Source organism: Corvus moneduloides, chromosome 6 (genome assembly GCF_009650955.1).
Source record: "Corvus moneduloides isolate bCorMon1 chromosome 6, bCorMon1.pri, whole genome shotgun sequence".
In the NCBI taxonomy this organism is placed as follows: Eukaryota; Metazoa; Chordata; class Aves; order Passeriformes; family Corvidae; genus Corvus; species Corvus moneduloides.
The window spans coordinates 41,593,252-41,612,895 of NC_045481.1; the positions used below are offsets into that span (position 1 = coordinate 41,593,252).

The 19,644-nt window shown below is 40.6% G+C and overlaps 1 protein-coding gene across 1 annotated transcript in view; it reads right to left on the reverse strand.

The window, feature by feature from the left end:
* Positions 1-19,644, reverse strand: part of TTC17 (tetratricopeptide repeat domain 17) — a 56,565-nt gene that overhangs the window by 36,019 nt on the left and 902 nt on the right. Inside the window, exons 2-10 of the mRNA XM_032111729.1 lie at positions 7,203-7,292; positions 5,715-5,884; positions 3,945-4,056; positions 2,705-2,836; positions 1,933-2,042; positions 1,499-1,643; positions 991-1,130; positions 604-764; positions 178-290 (exon numbers count right to left, since the gene is read on the reverse strand). Coding sequence (XP_031967620.1) covers positions 178-290; positions 604-764; positions 991-1,130; positions 1,499-1,643; positions 1,933-2,042; positions 2,705-2,836; positions 3,945-4,056; positions 5,715-5,884; positions 7,203-7,292 — 1,173 coding nt within the window. The remainder of the gene's footprint in view (positions 1-177; positions 291-603; positions 765-990; positions 1,131-1,498; positions 1,644-1,932; positions 2,043-2,704; positions 2,837-3,944; positions 4,057-5,714; positions 5,885-7,202; positions 7,293-19,644) is intronic.

Below are 19,644 nucleotides of genomic sequence, written 5' to 3' on the forward strand. Positions count from 1 at the left end.
ACGAACTAGCATTAAAATACTTTACACTCTGGAAAAGAAAGAGACTAAGAGTTTTCTCACTATAATTACCACACCCAAAATGTAGCCCTTTTGTCAACCCTGAAAAAATTGAAACTATTTTGTGAATAAAGCAAATGGGATGTAACTTAGTGCAGTGGTATCAATTCACAGACAAACCTGAACGTATTCCACATTTTCAAAAATGTCTCCGCGGTGATAACGAACAGGCTGATCCCACTGACAGTGCAAGCTATGCTGCTGGTTGCCCAGTCTGCAAATCTGATGGTTCCCTGCAAAGCACAAAGTATTTTTTTATACTAGAGAAGTGTAGTTTCTGAGGAGACAAAGACAGCACAGAGTCAACCTTCTCCGCCCCCAATTTGGTCAACCCTTTTTATTTACTTCATCAGCCCAGAGGAAACTGCAAAAGACTCAAAAAAAAATTCCCTGTTCAAGAACATATTGCAACCTCTTGTTTTAGTAAGCAAAACACAAGAGCCACTCAGGGCCATCTTAATATATGAAGAAGTTATATGCTGACACTTATCTAAATACGTGCAATATTTCATTGCTTTAATGAGCATGAACACTAAAAAGCTGTACCTAATTGAGCTTCTTTTGCCATCTGTGTCTCGTGAATGATATTCCTCAAGATTTGTTCCTCCTGGATGAGCTTGTACTTGTCTAAAACATCTTGTTGCCTAAGGTAATGGTCATGCTGCTTCTGATATTCCTTTAATTCATTTAATGTTCGCTGAAGTGATCTTAAAAATTAAACAGAAAATACTTACTTTGAATGCTTTCTAGAATATCACCTTTTCCTACACTGTTGCACATTTTCAAATGTTTCTTGGAGCATTCTTATGCTAATTCTATTGCATAATCAGAGAAATACAGAGATTTAAAACCAATTCTTGAAATATAAAAAATTGCTTAAACAGAACTACAGAAATTCGATTGTATGCATTGCCACTGGGATACTTTAGTTACCTATGCTGGGCTTCCAACTTTTGCTCAAGTTTTTGCTGACATAGGACAGCATGTTTCCTTTTTACAGCTTGCTCAAACCCTGGTTTGGCCTGTAGAGCGTGATCATAGCACAGGACTGAGTGGTTGTACTCTCCAAGCATCTGAAGAATGACCAAGAGAGAGAATTAGCCATTGCGCAGTAATATTTATTAAAAAATACTCAGTTTTTAAAGAAATCATTACCCTAAATTTTAACTTATGGTAACAAGCAGCCTGCCATTTCTGACACTCAGGCCACTACATCTATTAAAGAAAGGCTGCAGAAGAATTTTCCTGGAATTTATTTTAGCTTCCTTTGCTAAAAGACAGACTTTTCAATAAAAGTATCTTGACAGAATCTTAAGCATTACACGTGAGACACACGTGGAGCACAAGACACACTGTAAGAGTAAAGCATTACAAACCAACCCAAAAAGATTAAGTAATATTTAATTTTCTTCAAGTCTTGGAAAATAAAGATTGTATTTACTGCGTATATATTTCCTAAAGTGTAATAGCTGGTAAAGAAGTCACTGTAATCCAGAGCTGCATGAACCACAATAGCTGCATCTGCAGAGAAGTGAGCCCGGTGCAAAATATTTGCCAAATTTACCAGTGCAATGTCTTTATTTTGCCTAAAAGAATAAAAGAAAATAAAATGGAAAAAAATTAAAAACTAACATTAAAGGAAGGTCAGATTGTGTAAGAATCATGCACAAGGATACATTAATTTGTCAGTCACACATTAAAATATATCACTAGAAAAATGTCTCAACTATTTATACGCCTAGCATAGCACATAGAGACCAAGAACAAGTAACATGGATTATTCCTTAGGATACCATCTTAGAAACCAAAACCTGTTTACTAATTAGGATGACTAGAAAAGCAATCTGAGAAGAAATCCTTCTTAGCAATTCTTACCTTGAAGAAAAATGAAGGGCACGCATAGCACATTCTACTACTTGGTATGGCTCATTCTTTATTCGCCAGTAAAAAGAAGCCATGTTATAGAGTACCCAGGAAGAAGAGTTCTGCAGTAAAGAGAAACACATGAACTGTACTAACTACTAACACATGAACTAAAAGGTTAATCAGGGCTTTAATTACTATAGGACGAAAGACTGAGCACCAAAGTTGGTACTCAGCTGCGCTAAGCCATCCTCTTCTACCAGAAAGCTGTCATTTGGCAACAGTTGTCAATGGTTAGGAACACTGAACTAGCATACTAATGCACTAAAGAAACAGAATTTCTGCATTTCAGGCAGGTAAAAATACAAAATGGGATGAAATGAGAGGTAACAATAGTTTAAGCATCAGCAGCTTAGCTGGAGTCCAGTGAGGGTTCCCAGATTTTGCAGGAAGACATTCATTCTTCTCTGCTCTTAAAGTACCTGTATTTTTTGTTTAAAATCTCTTATTACCTTGACAAAGCAATGAATGTGGCTTACCAGACAACGTAACTATGTAAGTCCTTAAAGATGAAAACAAGTATCTATTTACTGGCTTTGCTGATGCCTTCTCCTACCTCTACTTGCCTCGCAGAAAATGGTCTTAGTTTGCCTTTTGAAACTCAATTGTAAACCAAAAATACACGTGCAAAACTGCATCTGATTGCTTGTACGAGGTGTATCTAATCTTGTGGGACCTTTCCAGCACTCTTTTTTGTGCATCCAGCAAGATTACAGTTTCATACCTTCATGAGCCCATCATAAATACGGTGACCTATTTCCTCTATACTTCTTCCCAGCCTCCGTGATAAGTATGTGAAGATTGGATCTTCTTTAGGTAACAGGGGTGCAGAAAGATTAACCCTTTCTTGGACACCCTAAAAAAAAAATTGAATACAGTTTATTTGCTAGCACTTAAAAGTAGAGAAATATAAACAAAAGCATGACTCCCAGGAAAATGTATAGCTTGGCTATTTTACAATCTCATCTTCCTTTCAAGATCTCTGGGAATTGATAGAACAATTTCACCTCTGACAGATAATAATATATATTATTACACAGAGGAAAACATTAGGAGCAGCCAAAAGCAGCCTCTCCTTGGGAGTTCTATAGGGGAAATATTCACTTTGGTAGTAGCACTGTGTATCTGGCCGCTACTGATTTCATGAATGACCATGGAAGCACTTAAGTTGTGGTTTTCGGGTTACATGCACACAATGGAAGCATCCCAACACCTCTTCTCTTTCTTCCTTCCCCAAGCACAAACATACTTCTTTCAAAGATACATCGAGACCCAGGAACTGAGCTAAAAAAACTTCACTTAGTGTTTAACTGTAAGAAAATCCTTATTTGTTGATGAAAAGACTTGCAATAAAATAAATTTCAAGATGTAAGCACTTAAGCTGCATCTACGTTAGAATATTTGCTCATATAATGCTGTTGACAAAACCAATTTTCCTACCACTCTTCCACTGTAACTTTTCTAAAGCAGCTGAACTTTGTACTAGTAGGGAACAATTACCTCCTCCTCTGGGTTAGGGCCTGGCATTCAGATACCAAACAGACAGTCAGGTATGTTAGGAGCTACCAACAAACCTGCAAACGATTTTCTGATCCTGAATCTTCATGCATTTTAACAACCCTGTTCAGCACTCTCCAAATTTCAACTGAGACAATTCACAAGCTAGTAGTAGTTCCAATGAAAGCTACCAATTTGCTAATGAAACGTGTTATGAAAACAAAAGACTCTGTTTTTCTAAAAATGCCCTCTAAAATAAGGCAAAAACACAACAAAAGAGCAACTGTACACCTGATGGAAAAGGTATACGCATGTAATTTAATCAGGGCCCAACTGTAGTTTTAAAATAGTATGAAACATTCTTGAAAGATTACAGTACCTTTCAACCTTGAGTGAGAATTGCCAGTAGGAGTTTTCTATTCCTCTTCCTATTATGGAAAAAGACTTACTTGCATTTGCTCACTTACCCGTAAGTGCTGAAAAGCATGAATACTGTATGGAAGATCTAGAACTTTCGTACAGTCTGGCTGCTGCAGGTCTGGAGGCACTGGGGACTTTGTGTCGATATAGTCTTCAGGGCTGAGGACATAATAACATAACATAGTAGACTGTTGGAGTGAAAGCTCCTCTGGACCCAGGCCCAGAGGGAAGCCAAAGAACAGGGGTTGAATTAAAACCTTTGGATAAGCTGAGATACATGAAGTCACACCAAATTGAAATAAAAATATAGATTTTTAACTTTTAGTGAAATATATACTAAGTGCTTTAAGCGTTGAAAAGCTGCAGCAAAAAAATCTTAAACACAGTTCTTACTGCAGCAGTGTTACCTTTTCACAGAATTTCTTTACTTCAGACAAAACATAGATGGAACTATACTGTTCACATTTTTTAGATAGTATTCACATAAACAATAAGAGCTGCTAGAAACTATATACAAATCTATGTAATACCTATGTAACACTTGTGTAAGGCTTACGACTGTTAGAATTAGACCAGGACAGGTTAAGAAAAGAAAAACTAGAATCGTGTGTTAATTTCTTTGGTCAATTAACAAATATAATCCACACTTCTGTAAGTTTAGAGAAGAAGAAGCAGCTGTTTACTACTTGCTGTTTGCCTGCTGCTGCTGCTTTTACTGCCTTGGCCTTATCATGTAACCCCTTCGAACTCTGCCTTCAGAAAGCTAAGAGACCATGAAATAAAGAACTTAGCAGGACAGCAGCCTCCTCTGCTCTTTCACCCTCGTCCGAAAAGGAAGGGCACCCCGTCAAAAACTCAACAGTAGACTACAGATTTAAATACTGCTGAAGTTCGTAAGAGACAGTGTGGTAGCTGATAGAAAGAGTACTCTGATTTAATCATTACAGAAATCCTCTGTTTGGGCACATTAGACCATTTCTGCTGTCTTCCCAGATTTGAGTTGTATCAGGATGTCATGACTATAGGACAGAGTAAATAAATTTGTCTGCTTTAGCATTTCGATAGCTTCCAAAATGTATCAGTGTCAACCTAGTGTATCACTACTATGATTAATGGTCTATCTGCCAGGCAAATGGCAATGCATGCAGACTCTTCAACTGAAACAAACAAACCAATCCCAAATATGGGTGATGAGAAGTCCAAATGAAGGTATATGAGGATAAAATTGATCTTTTCCCACTTCAAGCACTCATGTGATTATGATAAAAAAATAAAATTGCTAAAACGAAACAGTCATTCCTGAAGATGAATTACCAATGAAGCTGAATGTCAAGTACACTGTCTGCTCATCCTTCACTTTCTAAACACAGGGGACAAAATATGACCAGAAAGTTCAACAGATTGGTCATCAATGGAATTTCGTTCAAATTTATGTCGAGACAGTTTCAACTAAAATAAATATCTAGCTCAAAACACTGAAAGCACACTCAAGCAAATTCAACCCCTTCTACATGATATATTTCACTTTAATTCACATATCTGGTCATATTAGTACAGAGTAACAGTGACAGAACTGGGAACAGAAAGGAAAAGTTTCAGGTCAGGGCTAGCATAGACAGTTCAGAGGAAACAGCATGTGTGTTGTACCCATTCACATCTAGTGACAGGTGTTGTTTCAATTTAATTCCACAGTAACACAAAATAAAACAACTGTCATCTAAAAAAAGTCAGTGCTAGTAATCTTTTACATGTATTTAGAGGTACTGTTCATTTTTTTTAATTCAGTAAAAACCTTAGAACATAAAGCATCTGTTTACCGGATATCTTTGCTCTCTAAGGTGATGTATGTGCCATCATACAGATCTAGGTCCCCCAGGGGCACCTTTGCTTTAATGCAGTCTGGATCTTCTTTATTATGCCTTTGTTCCAGCCCTGTGTCTCTGTCCTCGTTTTCCTCTATATGAATCTTTTGAGCAACTAACTGTTTCTGTAGGAAAAAAAAGGAAACAGAAGCATATATACCAATGAAAGCAAACTCTCTAGTTGCTGGATTCAACAGTCCAACTTTTTCCTTAAAACAAAGTTCATTTGAAAACAATCTAAAAAATTCTCATAAAATTTTGCGGATATTTTCCTATATTTTGTAACATCTGTAGGACATTTTTGGATTTGGATGGCATATAAAATTTCATTAGAGATAATACAACTCAAATGAGCCCTTATTTCTACTGTTGTGCCTAAGAAGTGGGCTAGTAACATTCCAGATCCATGGTAGGCCATTTACGAAAAGAAGAAATGGTTGCTAAAAGTACATCATATTTTTCACATTTGGCCCCTTGTCTTTCCACTGTAAGACCTTGTGGAAATAATAAGAGACATTGCAAATGAATCATCATCATCTTAACCACTCAGTGTGCTAAGTACAACTGAACTTTAGTACATGTGAAAAGTACATGAGTACATGTGAAATAAGAAAACCTGCATTTTTAATTAAAGCCATACACATTTGATTACATGCTACTATGAAACAATACAGATATATCCACCAGTAGCAACTTGTGCAAGAACTTACAATAGCTAACTTCTGCTGAAAGTCATTTCTATACCACAAGTTGGACATTAGTAACTTCCACACCCACAACCCATGCCCCAAAAAGCTTGCAAGTATTATTCAATCCACAGCTAAAATGTCCATTGCCACAAAAAAAGAGTGTACCCTTCTGAGAAAGACTGGCTGAATATAGTCACACAAGGGGCAGTACAGCTTATTTTCCTTTCTCCCATTCACCTAAAGCTATCTCTGGTGCTCATCTGGCTTTCCACTTAGTTAGTTATCCTAATCGGATAAAACCAAAGCTGGCACTAGAAAGGAGTGCATGGCCAGAAGGGCTGTGAGCTGTTTGCTTACCTAACCCCTATTATATTTAAACTTCAGTTTATCAGTTCAAAGTTCATTGAAGCCCTTTTCAAAAGGTCTCAGACCCCCTCTCAATAATAAATGGGCTTGAAGAAAAACAGAGGTGACATCTCCTGTGTTCTTCTGAAACACAGTACAACAGAATCCAGTGACTTTAGGTAAAAATGTTAGTATTTATGACTAATAACAGGGAATGATACAACTGGAGACCAGTTAGGCAGACTTGAGGCAAAAAGTTCTTGAGATCTATAAAATTTTTCATCCCTTCATTGAAGGGGAACTTTAGCAATAATAAGTTATTTTCCCCACCTAAAACTAACACTATAAGGTCTATGGAAAAAAATCTGTATTTTCAGAAATTAGTTAGAACTTAAATGTTATGCTTTACCTCCAGTTCTTTGAGGTAGTTAACTGTTGTTTCTTGTCTCATTAGTATTACCAAATCATGTGGGTTTCTCAAGTTCATTGGTGAATCCACCTGCAAGACATTTTAACAGTCCATCATGTAAGACATTCTCCTAATTACAGTGATCTTAAAAGGAAGGCAGTTATGTTCATTCAATTACAGTTTGTCTGTTCAGAGGTTTTCTGTCCAGTCCACATTCATAGTACATCCATTATGAAAATCCATACTTCAAACAACATTGTCATTTGGGAATCCAATTCAAACCATGCTTTAATTTTAAACCTATTTTAATTTAATTAGGCACACAAGTTCTAAGCATAAGAGGCAAGTAAATTTCCACAACAAATATTACTAAGAGTACCTACTGCTGAAATATTAGATACCTTACAGTGCAGTCACAAAAACTTATTTTGTTTTATAACTTTAAAATTCGTCCACCACGTCCCTCAAAAGGCATAAAGTAGTTCAGCTCCAACTCCTCTCTGCAACTAATTTAACACACTGGCCTACCATTAACATCTACTGCCTTCAGGATTAATAAGTAAAGGAACAAAATCAAGAGGGAAGCAGGTGGAGACTGAAAACTGTTACAGAAGCCCATGCTACAGCTTCCATAGCTATGCACAGGAGTTCACAGCTCCATGAAGAAGGACATTAGAGGCAAGTCACAGAGCACTTACATAGCAGCCCCTAGCTGGGCTCAGTAAACCATGGCACTTCACCCCATGGCTGCAACCCCAGCCCTGTTCTCATGCCAAATTCTGCTATCTCACTGGGCGGGGGAAAGTCCCTACAGTTGAGGTGGTGGTGTAGCAGCAGCTGAGCTGATGCAAAGGCTCACTTGGAGGCTTGCAGCCCTGTTTCCTCCCACGTCAGTGTGGTAGCAGTACACTGGCTGCACACCAGCTGAGGTGACCACCAGGACCTCTTGGAAGCTAACCCAAACTTAGGAGCTGAACAGAACATAATTCCCACTAGTAAACTAAATTAGTTAATAAAGGATTCCATGAGCATGAGAACAGAAACAAAGAAACAGTTATGTGATGACAGGATGAAAAGACAAGGTGACAAGGACAGCAAGATCTCACATTTTTAACATGACTGTTGGACGGTCTACATCAAGGTGTTTTTCCTGGCTCTGCTCAGCTTCCGTTCAAGCTTTCAGGATACAGAACTAGCTGCTGCATGCAGATGTGAGCACTTACCTGTATGTTAGCACTGATACCTCTAAATGGGCTGTCCACCCCCATGACATCTGTGCAAACTTGGTGATAGTACAATTTCACGGAAAAGTCTGCCATATATACATGTGCAGGGGAATCTCCTGAGCTCCAGCTCTTCCTTTTTTGTCACCTTTCCAGACAGCTTGGACACATTTCTGTGACATTGTCTCACTGCAGAGAAATGCATCTCCAGTGTATTTTCTGGTCATCCCTGATGTGTCCTGTCAACAGATTAAGCCTTGGGCCATATTCTCTTGGCTGTGAGTCAGATAACAAGCTCAAATCTACCTTCTTTGGACTACTGACTGTTAAGTCTACATTTGTTGTAAGATTCTTGACTGAGTAAGGACCTTGTCCTCTGAGATATAAACACTTGTTCCTTTTGCTAAACCCTAAGCATGGTTTTGGCTAAATTTGGCTAAGTATTCCTTTCCAAAACAAAAGCAGCAGTGCTTCTTTTAGTGTGGAGACATTTTGATGGGTGGCTACCTGTACAGTCCAAACAGTTTCTCCCTTAGCAAATTAATTCTCTTTTATTGGCAGATGAATAGAAAACAATGGGTGCTACTGACATTGGTCCATTTTTACACTGTGAATTGGGAGCTTATGGATTCAACTGTTGCAAATAAAGAATGAACAAGTATCCACCACAATGCAGACAAGCACAAAAAAATACCACTTAAAAAAAATCTAATGATTTTGTTAGTTGCAGCATTAAAGTGCACAGCATTTTATTTATAGTCGTATTTCCTATTTCTTCCTATGGGCCCCTCACTTTGAATTGGTTGCACACAAAGCCAGAGATATGCACAGAATGTAGCAGTTGTTTATGGCTCATTTGCTAGAGAAACTACCGTGGTATGTGCAAATGAATGAGAGATGAATTTGCAAAGTAAATAAGAGAAAGTTTCACTGTGGTTAAGCACTTCATCACCCCTTCCAAAATAGCACTGTTGATCTGACATCTAAAGGCTGCTTGCATGATACTACACAGTCACTGAGGGGAAAGTCAACCATCAGCTCCACTTTCAGTGGCAAACAGCATCTGGGCAGCGATTTTTTGCAGTAAATTTTGCAGGCATCACCAATTAGAAAACCTTATTCTGAAAGATGAAGGATCTTGGCTTATCATTCACTCAGTAACAGAATGATATTCAGGGTTGGCTTCTGTTTTTAACTTTTGGTAAGACAGTCACATGAGAGTTAGGTCTGAATTTGGTATTTGAGAATTTGGAGTGGTATGTTACCAAACCATTGTGCGTGAGTTGACAAAAAGGCAACGCACTAAGTACGATGCAGTCCCATCAACTATTATCTGGCAGCAGAAATCAAAGTGGCAACAGCAATCAAACAGCAGTATCACTGCATTAATTCACAGTTATGTTGATCCACCAGGAAATCATCCCAGCTAAGGATATTTTTCTTTAGTCTTCAGATTTTCACTGCCACATCTGCCTCACCTTGTCACAAACAAATAAGTACGTTTTAATAACGGCAGAATCCTTCAGCCTAGTGGAATGTTAACCTTACCAGTGTGTAAACACAAAGCTCCTTACACAGAACTTTAGTAGTTGTATTGGGTTTGCATGGCAAGGGGTGACTTCTGTGACAAGCTGCGAGAAGTTTCCCCTACGTCCAACAGAGGCAATTCCAGCCAGATCCAAGATGGACTCACTGCTGGTCAAGGCTGAGCTCATCAGTGACTGTGGTAGTGCTGCAGTAATAACACACTTAAGAAGGGAAAAGAAGTTATTGGAACCAGAAAAGAGAGAAGTGAGAATATGCAAGAGAAACAGCTCTGTAGATACCAAGGTCAGTGGAGAAGAAGCTCCAGGTGTCAGAGCAGAGATGTCCCTGCAGCCTGCTGTGAATAGCACGATGAGGCAGGCTGTCCCCTGCAGCCCATCAGAGAGCAGAGATCCACATGCAGCCTAGGGAGGACCTCACTCACACCAGAGCAGGAGGATACCCAAAGGAGGTTGTGAACCTGCAAAAGCCCACACTGGAGCAGGATTTTTGCAGGACCTGTGGCTCTCCAGGTGACCCACACTGGAGCAGCCTGTTCCTGAAGGATGGCATCTTGTGGGAGGGACTCCAAGCTGGAGCAGTTTGTAACAACCCATGGGAAGGAACCACACTAGAGAAGTTTTTGGAGGATTGTCTCCTGTAGAAGGGACATGACTCTGGAGCAAGGGAAGGAGTTCTTCCTTGGAGGAAGCTGTGGTAAAACCACTGTGTGATGAACTGACCACAGCCCCCATTCCCCATCCTCCTGTACCACCTGGGGGGAGGTCGTAGGGAATCAGGAATAAAGTTAAGTCCAGGAAGAAAAGGATGGGTTGGGGGGAAGGTATTTTAAAGATTTGCTTGTATTTCTCACTACCCTACTCTGATTTAATTTGTAATAAATAAACTAATTTCCTCAAGTCGAGCCTGTTCTGCCTGTGGTGGTAACTGGTGAGTGATCTCTTCCTGTCCTTACCCAAACTCTTGAGCTTTCTCTTATATTTCTCTCCCCGTGTAGCTGAGGAGAGGAGTGATAAAGCAGCTTTGGTGGACACCTGGTAAGCTCTTCATTACCCCCTTTTCTGTAGTGACAGACAGATGGCTTTCGAACTGAAACGTATTCATCTCAGATCGAGTCAGCAATACTGTCAAGACTTACAGTTCATTATCCAGCTTTTTAAAACATCCCTTCCTAGATCAAACACATTTTCTTCACAGTGCCAGCCATTTCTACAGCTGGAAAAAGACAAGGCTGATGTACCCAGTTGTGAAGAGCACCAGTACTGTGTTTGCCATTGAGGGCAGTAATGACACCTCATGAAGAATACAGTGACTCAGCTGCAAACAAAAGTTTGCATCTGCATAACCTGCACTGCACAGATATGAGCAGCAGCAGTGGTAAAGATAAGTGGGAAGCAGGATGTGCTGAAATCAGGAAGACACACTTGAAGCCCTGCAGGGCTTGCCACATGGATGCTCACACTTCCCTCGTGCTGCTCGTGTTCAAGTTCCACCTAGCATCTTCCTGCTTTCCTGTGCAGCCACATCCCCAAATGAGGAAAATTATGCCCTGAATAAAAACCTAAAATATACCAGAACTTTCTTGTGAGCTGCTCCTTATTAAAATTCAAAGAGATGGCAACATACCCCAAAGATTTGGAAAAGCCCTCAGAGCTTCACTCCCCTGTCAAATAATTCTTTAGTCAGAAATACAGTCCAAATATAAGATATATGACGGAAACCCAGAGACTGTTCTGGATTATGCCCCTTCCTTCCCACAACAAGACTCTAGGCAGATTTCAGAGGATACTGGTTTCACTCAGTCTCATGTTATGCTTGTGGTCTTACAAACACTTGCTGCCTTCACCCCTTCACTCAAAGTCTGTTGTGCCTCATCACCTGATTTGGGAGTCAGATGAGTGAAATATACACAGATATTTTGACTTAGATAACCTTTTTCAAAATGTAAGCAACTTTCCACAAGGCTCCTCTGGGATGAAACAGAACAGAGGTCAACCTACAGAGTAAACACAGCCTCATGGTGCGGAAAGTAGAGACTCCTGCACCAGAACAGATGCTTTGTCCAACTTACTCATTTTTACACTCAAAGTGTTTGGCTGATGGCAAAGCAGCACATTCATTTACTCTTCCTCCAAAGTGCTGAAACTGGGACATTCAAGATGAAGCGCTTGAAATGCAAGAATTTGACTTCAATTCCAACACAGTAAACAGGGAAAAAAGAGTAGTGCTGAAAAGCTTTCTTTGAACATTTGACAGCTACTGTAGTTACACTGCAGAAAGCCTGCCAGTAAAACACTTTTAAAATAAGTGTTCTCTGTTCAACTTTGCCCAAAGGTGAAAGTTTCTTTATAAAGCACAGTTCAAATTTATACACTGTCACAAAGTACACCAAGAACCTGATTCAGCAAGAAACACAGAGAATTTGTGTAACTAAAAAAGACATCGAGTTGAATCAAACCCTGAAGTTTGAGAGTCTCCTATGTTACCTGCATATATCAAAGTCTCTCAGCAATCAGACTTGGAAGTTTTGCCAAACCTTCCAGTGTATTTTTCCCAACAATCCAGTTATACTGCACCAGGAAGTAAATTTTTTAAATGAGGGTTGATGAATGCCTCAGTCAACTATTTTTAAATAAGGCTTTCTTTAAAGTACTGGGGACACCCCACTGTTAACTGAGGAACAGGCACATCAAAATCGGAGCAGCTGCTAGTGCCTCTGCACATCCTAGAAGCATTATACTACATGCAGAAGGCAGATTATTAGAGAAAGAAGCTGGAAAACATGCTGTCTCAAATGACGGCATACAGAAAAATGGGCTCTCCATATTTGTTTTATAGGCAGTGGATGTTTTGTCACTGTACAAAATAAAGGCAATTCCCCCTCCAACAGGCTGGAACCTCTTGCAGTCTTGAGGGGGAGCCAAGGATCTGAAAACTGGTGCTTGTCTTTTTGTATATTCTTGCTGTTTTGAGATACTTTACACTCCAACATGACACTACATGGCATTTCTGAGGAAGCTGCAAAAAAATCTGCACAGGTTTCAGTGCAAGACAAGCTACAAAACTGAAAAATAAATTCTTTGACTCATCCAAATGATGAGTAGGCAGCGTCAGAAGATACTTGTTTCAAGCGATGTCACTGAAAAATTCAGGCAGAAAAATGATGTTGAAATGAGGTTTTTTTAAGTATTGAGCCATTTAAAAGCTTACTGCTGCAGAACCTGCTGTTAGCAAACAGCACTAGATATTTTGCTATTATTACTACTAGCTGTGCTACAGTGAAAACAAATTTTAAACACTTGTAGCACTTCAGAAATAAAACCCAACAAAGTTGCAGTATTACTGAATAGCTATGCTCAACAGAGATCACACGAGTTATGAATATTGTAGATAACAGATCTAAATACATCAAAGGAAAACAAGACTTTACTTGGAACACCATGTGTCCAGTGTGTTGCTGGTCATACTTAAGGGTATAAATTTCCAACCTGTATATTCTAGGTAAGGTTTATATTCTTCAGTAGCCATACTCTCAGTTGAATCAAAACAAGAGATGGAGAGATCATTCGGATATACACCTGTAATGAACAAGTACTTTTTTCATAAAGGCAGACTGGTTCTTGATGTCTGCTCATTGCCAAATCCTAAAAATTTCAAGTGTTCTAATATTGAAAATGCAGACAGGAAGACTAATAACTAGACTTACAAGATATCTAAAAAAGATTAACCCTGAGCAGTAATTTCTTCAGCAAATGAACAACAGAAAACCCATTATTTTTTTTCTGTTAAACTTTGAGGGAAATTACTTTATCCAGTGGTGTATTTTTAAAGCAGGCATGAAATAGCAGCGTGTTTCAGAGCCTTGCTGACTTTGCTCTTTTGGGCTTTGGTGGGGTCTTCATGCAAGGGTGTGCTTGAGCCACTTCCAAGGCTACCCTTCAGCTGTGAAGCTCAAAGGGAAGGCAGGGAAGGCATTCCAGGCACCAAGCATAGCTTTCACCACAGAATAACCAGTTTTGAACAGTTGATTTGTATCATCTTTTCAGGTTGTCCAACCCTTATTTGAAAGGTGACAGAAACAGGATGAGAGGCCAGGAAATCGAAGTGTGAGGATCCTAAGAGAAATGGGACCTGGGAACACACTGTGTCCAGAAGACAAAGGCTGTATGAAAACACCAGGAACTGAGGAATGAGCAGGACATGCCTACACGTGGTCTGAGCATTCTGGACTTACATTCTGAACCACCTCAGCGTGTATTACCATGCTCAGCTAAATCCAGACACCTTTGCACTAAAGCTTTTCTGTCAGCAGTCAAAACCTGGCATAAGATTACCTGCTGGACTGTGGCAGGTGTGAGGGCATGGCCACCCACAGCTGCATCTCAGCAGCCCTTTGAATCTGCCTCTTAGCTCCTTCACCTCAGATGCAAATCTCTGACTGCTGAGTTGAGAACAGTGGAAGTTACTTCTCCACCACCGCTCCACTGAATGAAACATTTGCATTTCTGATGCCACATACAGGCTACCACAAGGTCTATTTTTATCAATTCGGATACAGTCATGATGTTCACAGAGACACAGAAATACACAGGCTGTGCTCCCCTGGGAGCAGGCAGTGCTGGTGAAGTGCAATTCTAAATCCCCACCTGTGACAAGGATGTTAAAGCAACTCAGCACTCACTATACAAAACGTTCAGATTCAAAAATTTCTTGTACACTTATGTAAAGGCAGAAAATTTAGACTTTTTTTTTTTAAACTATGATTTTTCATACCACATGAACACCTATGGTCCTCTGGTGATCAAGAGAGAAGTTCTAAACCAGAGTAAGTTCTCCTTTTCTTGAGGAAAAGCTGACCTCTGCCTTAGAACCACCCTGCTTCAGCTCATCACCCTAGGGTTGGATAACATCTAATGAACTACAGAACACTCAAACCAACCAATCCAGGCGTCTTTGCACACCCTCATAAAGAGGCACTGACAACTGTTTTGGGGAAGGCATGCTACCACCTTACACACTTCAGTAAAAATGAACAATTTTTTTTGTGTGGTTTTTTTTGTTTCCTTGGGGTTTTTTTTGTTCTGTTCTGTTTAGCACACAATAGACTTGGAAGGATAAGAAATTCAGTCAAGAAAGGGTTCATACAACCAAGCAAACTAATCTTTAGAGTAAGAGCAATGCAAACATCCACCTGCCATTTTCAAGACAGGACTGAGTGATTGCTTAATGTATCACAGAAGATGCTTTTGCAAGCAGCAAATAGCTTTTTATTTGGCTGCATTAGAATCTTAGCTTTCCTTGGGTTTGGATGGCTGCCTTTCCTGTATTCTTGAGCGTATGGACCACTGTTCTCATCTCAACCTGTCACCATAAAATGTGCACTCAGGTGACAGAGTAATGCATTAACTAACTCTAAAGCCATCCATGAATCAACTTGCCTTGCTGCTGCTTGAGGTACACTCGCACCTCAAATCTGCAACCAAATGAACAACTGACAGGTACTGTCTCCCCTCTCGACTGCACTAAGCCAGAATTAAGCACACCTCAGCACTGCAGGAAATTCAGATGTCACATTCATTGAGCAGCTGGTTGTCTTAGTCCCAAACAAGCTAGCCAGCACTGCTCTCCCACTCTCCAGATCATCTTTCATGAACTTCAAAACACATGACAACACATTAAAACCAAAGTAACTTTTTGCCAACTCAGATTCCTTGCCAGAGGCTCTTTGCTCCTGACAACACTTTCCCAATCCTGCTTTGGACCATCTGCTTGGAAAGTTTTTGTGCTTCTTTAGGCTTAATTACTCTGACTTAACTTTTTCAGTGTTTGTAGCAGTCCACATAAAGGCAGTCCTTTGAGTCCCCACCAGCTTGCTCAGCTTTAATCACCTCCATCACGGGATCTCTAGAAACACCCTACCTCAGCTCTGGTATGTCAGGTCTCTGAGCCATGGTAGCAGTTGCTCCCCACCATTAAAGCCATGAATGACTACTGAGACTGTATCCTGCATTGCACTTAATCTGACAATTGTCTGTCCTCTCTTTATGCCAAGTTTCTCTCTTCTCTAGAAGTACACCAGTATTTCTGTAGAGTAACTAGCTTCCCCACCGGCAGACAAGCACTGTCTAAAATCAGTTATATATTAGCCTGAACTTTATACTGTGAATTGTGAAATGAAAAGGCTTATAAACATGTGCACTGAGCAGATATAATCTCATTAAAGAGAGACAATTACTCAGTCCCTGGCCTTGCAAGAGCACGCATTTAAAGGCAGACTGAGACTAAAAGAAGAACATGAACTGATCCAGAGAACAATGTCTTTGATCTGAAAACCAGCTACTAGAGCAACAGATACAGCTTGATGGCTTTTTTCTTGATGGCTGAGACTTTGAAGTATTATATGCCCTGCTAGTAATTTGTTTTGTCATTTAGAAATGCTCACTAGAAACTTGAACAACAGTGCCTACTTGGCAAGTACTCCTGTTTACCAGATGAGATCTTGCTGATACACGGAAAATTGTTCAGACTGTGTTAATTTTGCCACTGCTGCCAGGTTGTTGCGCTACTAGGAACTCAAGTCCGAGCCAGGGTATACCTGTGGTCTTATGTCACAGAAAAGTCAACCTCACTTGAATGTAGTCTCCTATTAAATACTTACACCCTTGCTGCACTGTAAGGAGAAACAGCTAAGAGAGATTTTAGGTCAATAACATAAAATAATCTCACCTTTCTTCCCTCAAACACACTCCAGCAACTATATTTTGTATTTAGGTCAGGACCTGTGACTCCTGCTGTCAGCTCCTCATCCACAGTGTACTTTGGTAACAAGGAAAACAAAGCTCACAGTAGCAAACTCAAAGCTACAAGAACTCAGCTGTCACCAGTGCTCATCTGCATATCCACAGATAGTGGCTCATTTAGCAGTGGGAATGTCTGGGTCTTACTGTCAATAAGTTTTGCCTACATCTTAATTATACAGGCTTCATTCAGATAAACTGAGGTAGTCCAAGTGAAGACCAAGCCTGTACCTCTCTAAAAAGCTGGTAATCTTTGAAGATGTGTTTCAGAGGTTAAGAATGCTAATATTTCCAAAATTAAATAATACAAATGCTAATTAATATCACCACTCTTTGCCACCAGCAGCCACTTCCAGTCAGAGACTGCTGTGCTGGAAGCTTTGCAACAAGCAGTGCAAGGTCCAGCAATGGCTGACCACCAGCAACATCCCTCAGGGATCAATACCAGTTGTTACTAACATGGCTCCTTAGTACTGACAGCGATAAAAAAGAACCACAAGCTTGGTGTCCTCTGCAAATGTGGGGTGGGGTGGCCATTGCAGGGCTGCAGCAAGGCAAGGTGATGGAGAATTGGGCTGACAGGGACCTATCTCATCAAGTCAACAACAGCAACCACAAGCCCATAGGATGAAAGAGCCCCATGCAGCAGGAAAGGCAGGGACTGAATGAAAAACAACTTCCAGAAATAGTGTTTGGGCTCTGGTGGGGAGAAAGTTGGTGGTGAGGCAGCAGTGTGCCCTTGCAGCTGAGGCAGCCAGCTGCACCCTGGGCTGCAGCAGCAAGGCTGGAGCCAACCCGGCAAGGGGCTTGATCATGCCCCTCCACCAGGCACCCATGTGAAGGCACCTGCTTCAGGTTTCTGTCCTCACTTTGAGGGCCAGCAAAGTCCATTTGAGGTGGTGAGGGCCCTGGAGCACATAATATGCAGAGGTTCCCATTGCCAATGAATCACAGAGTATCTCAAGTTGGAATGGACCCATGAGTTCTCATGATATGTAACAACTTAATGAAGAATATTCCGAAAAATTAAAGCAAAGGGATGCTCTGCAGGGAAGTTTGAGGCTTTTGTCCTGGTAATAAGTTCTCAGTCTTAAGAGGAGGAGAGCTTAAATATTGTGGTTCTACCAATGAACTGATAAATCACTCATAAATCCTCCAAGTGCTGCCCAGATGCTGCTTGAACTCTGACACATTTGGTGCTGTGATCACTTCACTGGGGAGCCTGTTCCAGTGACTGACCACCCTCTCTGTGAAGAACCTTTTCCTAATGTCCAGTCTGAACTTTCCCTGGCACAGCTTCATTCCATTTCCTCGTGTCCTCTCACTAGTCACCAGAGAGAGGAGATCAGCACCTGCCCTGCCACTGCTTCACTTGAGGAAGTTGTAGGCTTGGATGAGGTCGCCTCAGAACTAAGCTGAATGAGCTGAGTGACCTCAGCTGCTTCTCGTAAGTCTTACCCTTGAGAGCTTCCATCCTCTTGGCTGGTCTCCTCTGGGAGGGCACACAGTCTAACAGTTCCATGCCCTTGTCCTGAGGCACCCAAAACTGCACGTAGTACTCAAGGTGTGACTGCACCAGTGCAGTGCAGAGTGGGACAACAACAATTCCAGCCTGCTGCTGGACAGGTGAAGATTGTCTGTTACTTTTGCTGTTAACTACTGAACCACTACTACATTCTGGCACTTAAAACAACATTGAAGTTCACAAAAGAACTTGTCCCCTGATTCCCCAAAACACAAGTAAATGGAAAAAATGAAACTCAGAGGTGCCATGCAGAGTTGGCAATGGCAATAACCACAAATTTAAGTATCATTTTCATGAGAGCCAGGGAGATGACAGTAACAGACACCAAAATGCATCTAATTACAAAAAACTCACTGGACAATTCGCAGCACTATGTTCCAGGTACTGATGAATCTAGCTCCTCAAGTTTCAAGTAATAACATATTTATAACTGGAATTTCCTTGCTGGAAATGGGTGAATTAACTTAGACCATGCAAGTAAGAGAAGTTATTCCACAGATACTGTTTTATCACCTCACCTACAGGCTTTGAGAACTTGACAGAGGGAACATGGGAATGCCCCTGCTTACAAAGCATTTGGAACGGTAATAGAAAAGCCTACTGCACAGCAATGGTACAGTGGAAGCTTCTACCTGCACCATCAGTTAGCTGACATCATGAAATGCCATTTCTTAAAATCAGTAATGAATTTAGCTAATAAGATTTTCAAGCCATCTTATCTAATTGGATTTTTCCAAGTCACAGCTGGTTTCCATGCAATAATCAAAATCAACACCTCACCCAAATTTTAAAATATACAATCAGTATACACACACAGATGCTTCCAGACCACTGTCATATACTTGCACCACTTCCCCATTACGTTAAGCAGGGAAAGGAGATGAGATAGCACTGGAAGTGTTGTCATTCAATAACTTATTATTAATGAGGGCGTTAGAGTGCCTGGATCCACCCAGACAGCCAAAGTGCCCGAGAACCATAAAGACAGCAGGAGTTTCCTGCAGACAAAAGTCTGTTCCGCCTGTCTAAGGACCTCAATGCATTTTGACAGGAAAACCCAACTAAAAATCCTCACAAATGGAAGATGATGATGGACATTCATGTCTCCACTCTTGTGTACAGAGGGAAGGCCACATTGTTTGCTACACTGATCAACTCTTCCACTCCAGAGGGAAACGATCAGATCTGACACTAAAGTGAATTTCTAGTGCTGCTTGCACTAGCTTCACTAGCTAGTGAAGCTCTAGTGCTTTACAACAAAGAGGAAGGCAAGCAACTAAGAAAAAGCCTAAACATGAAATATGGATCGACTCTTTCAAGCGGCTTCGTGAACGTGAGGCACAGCCCACTAT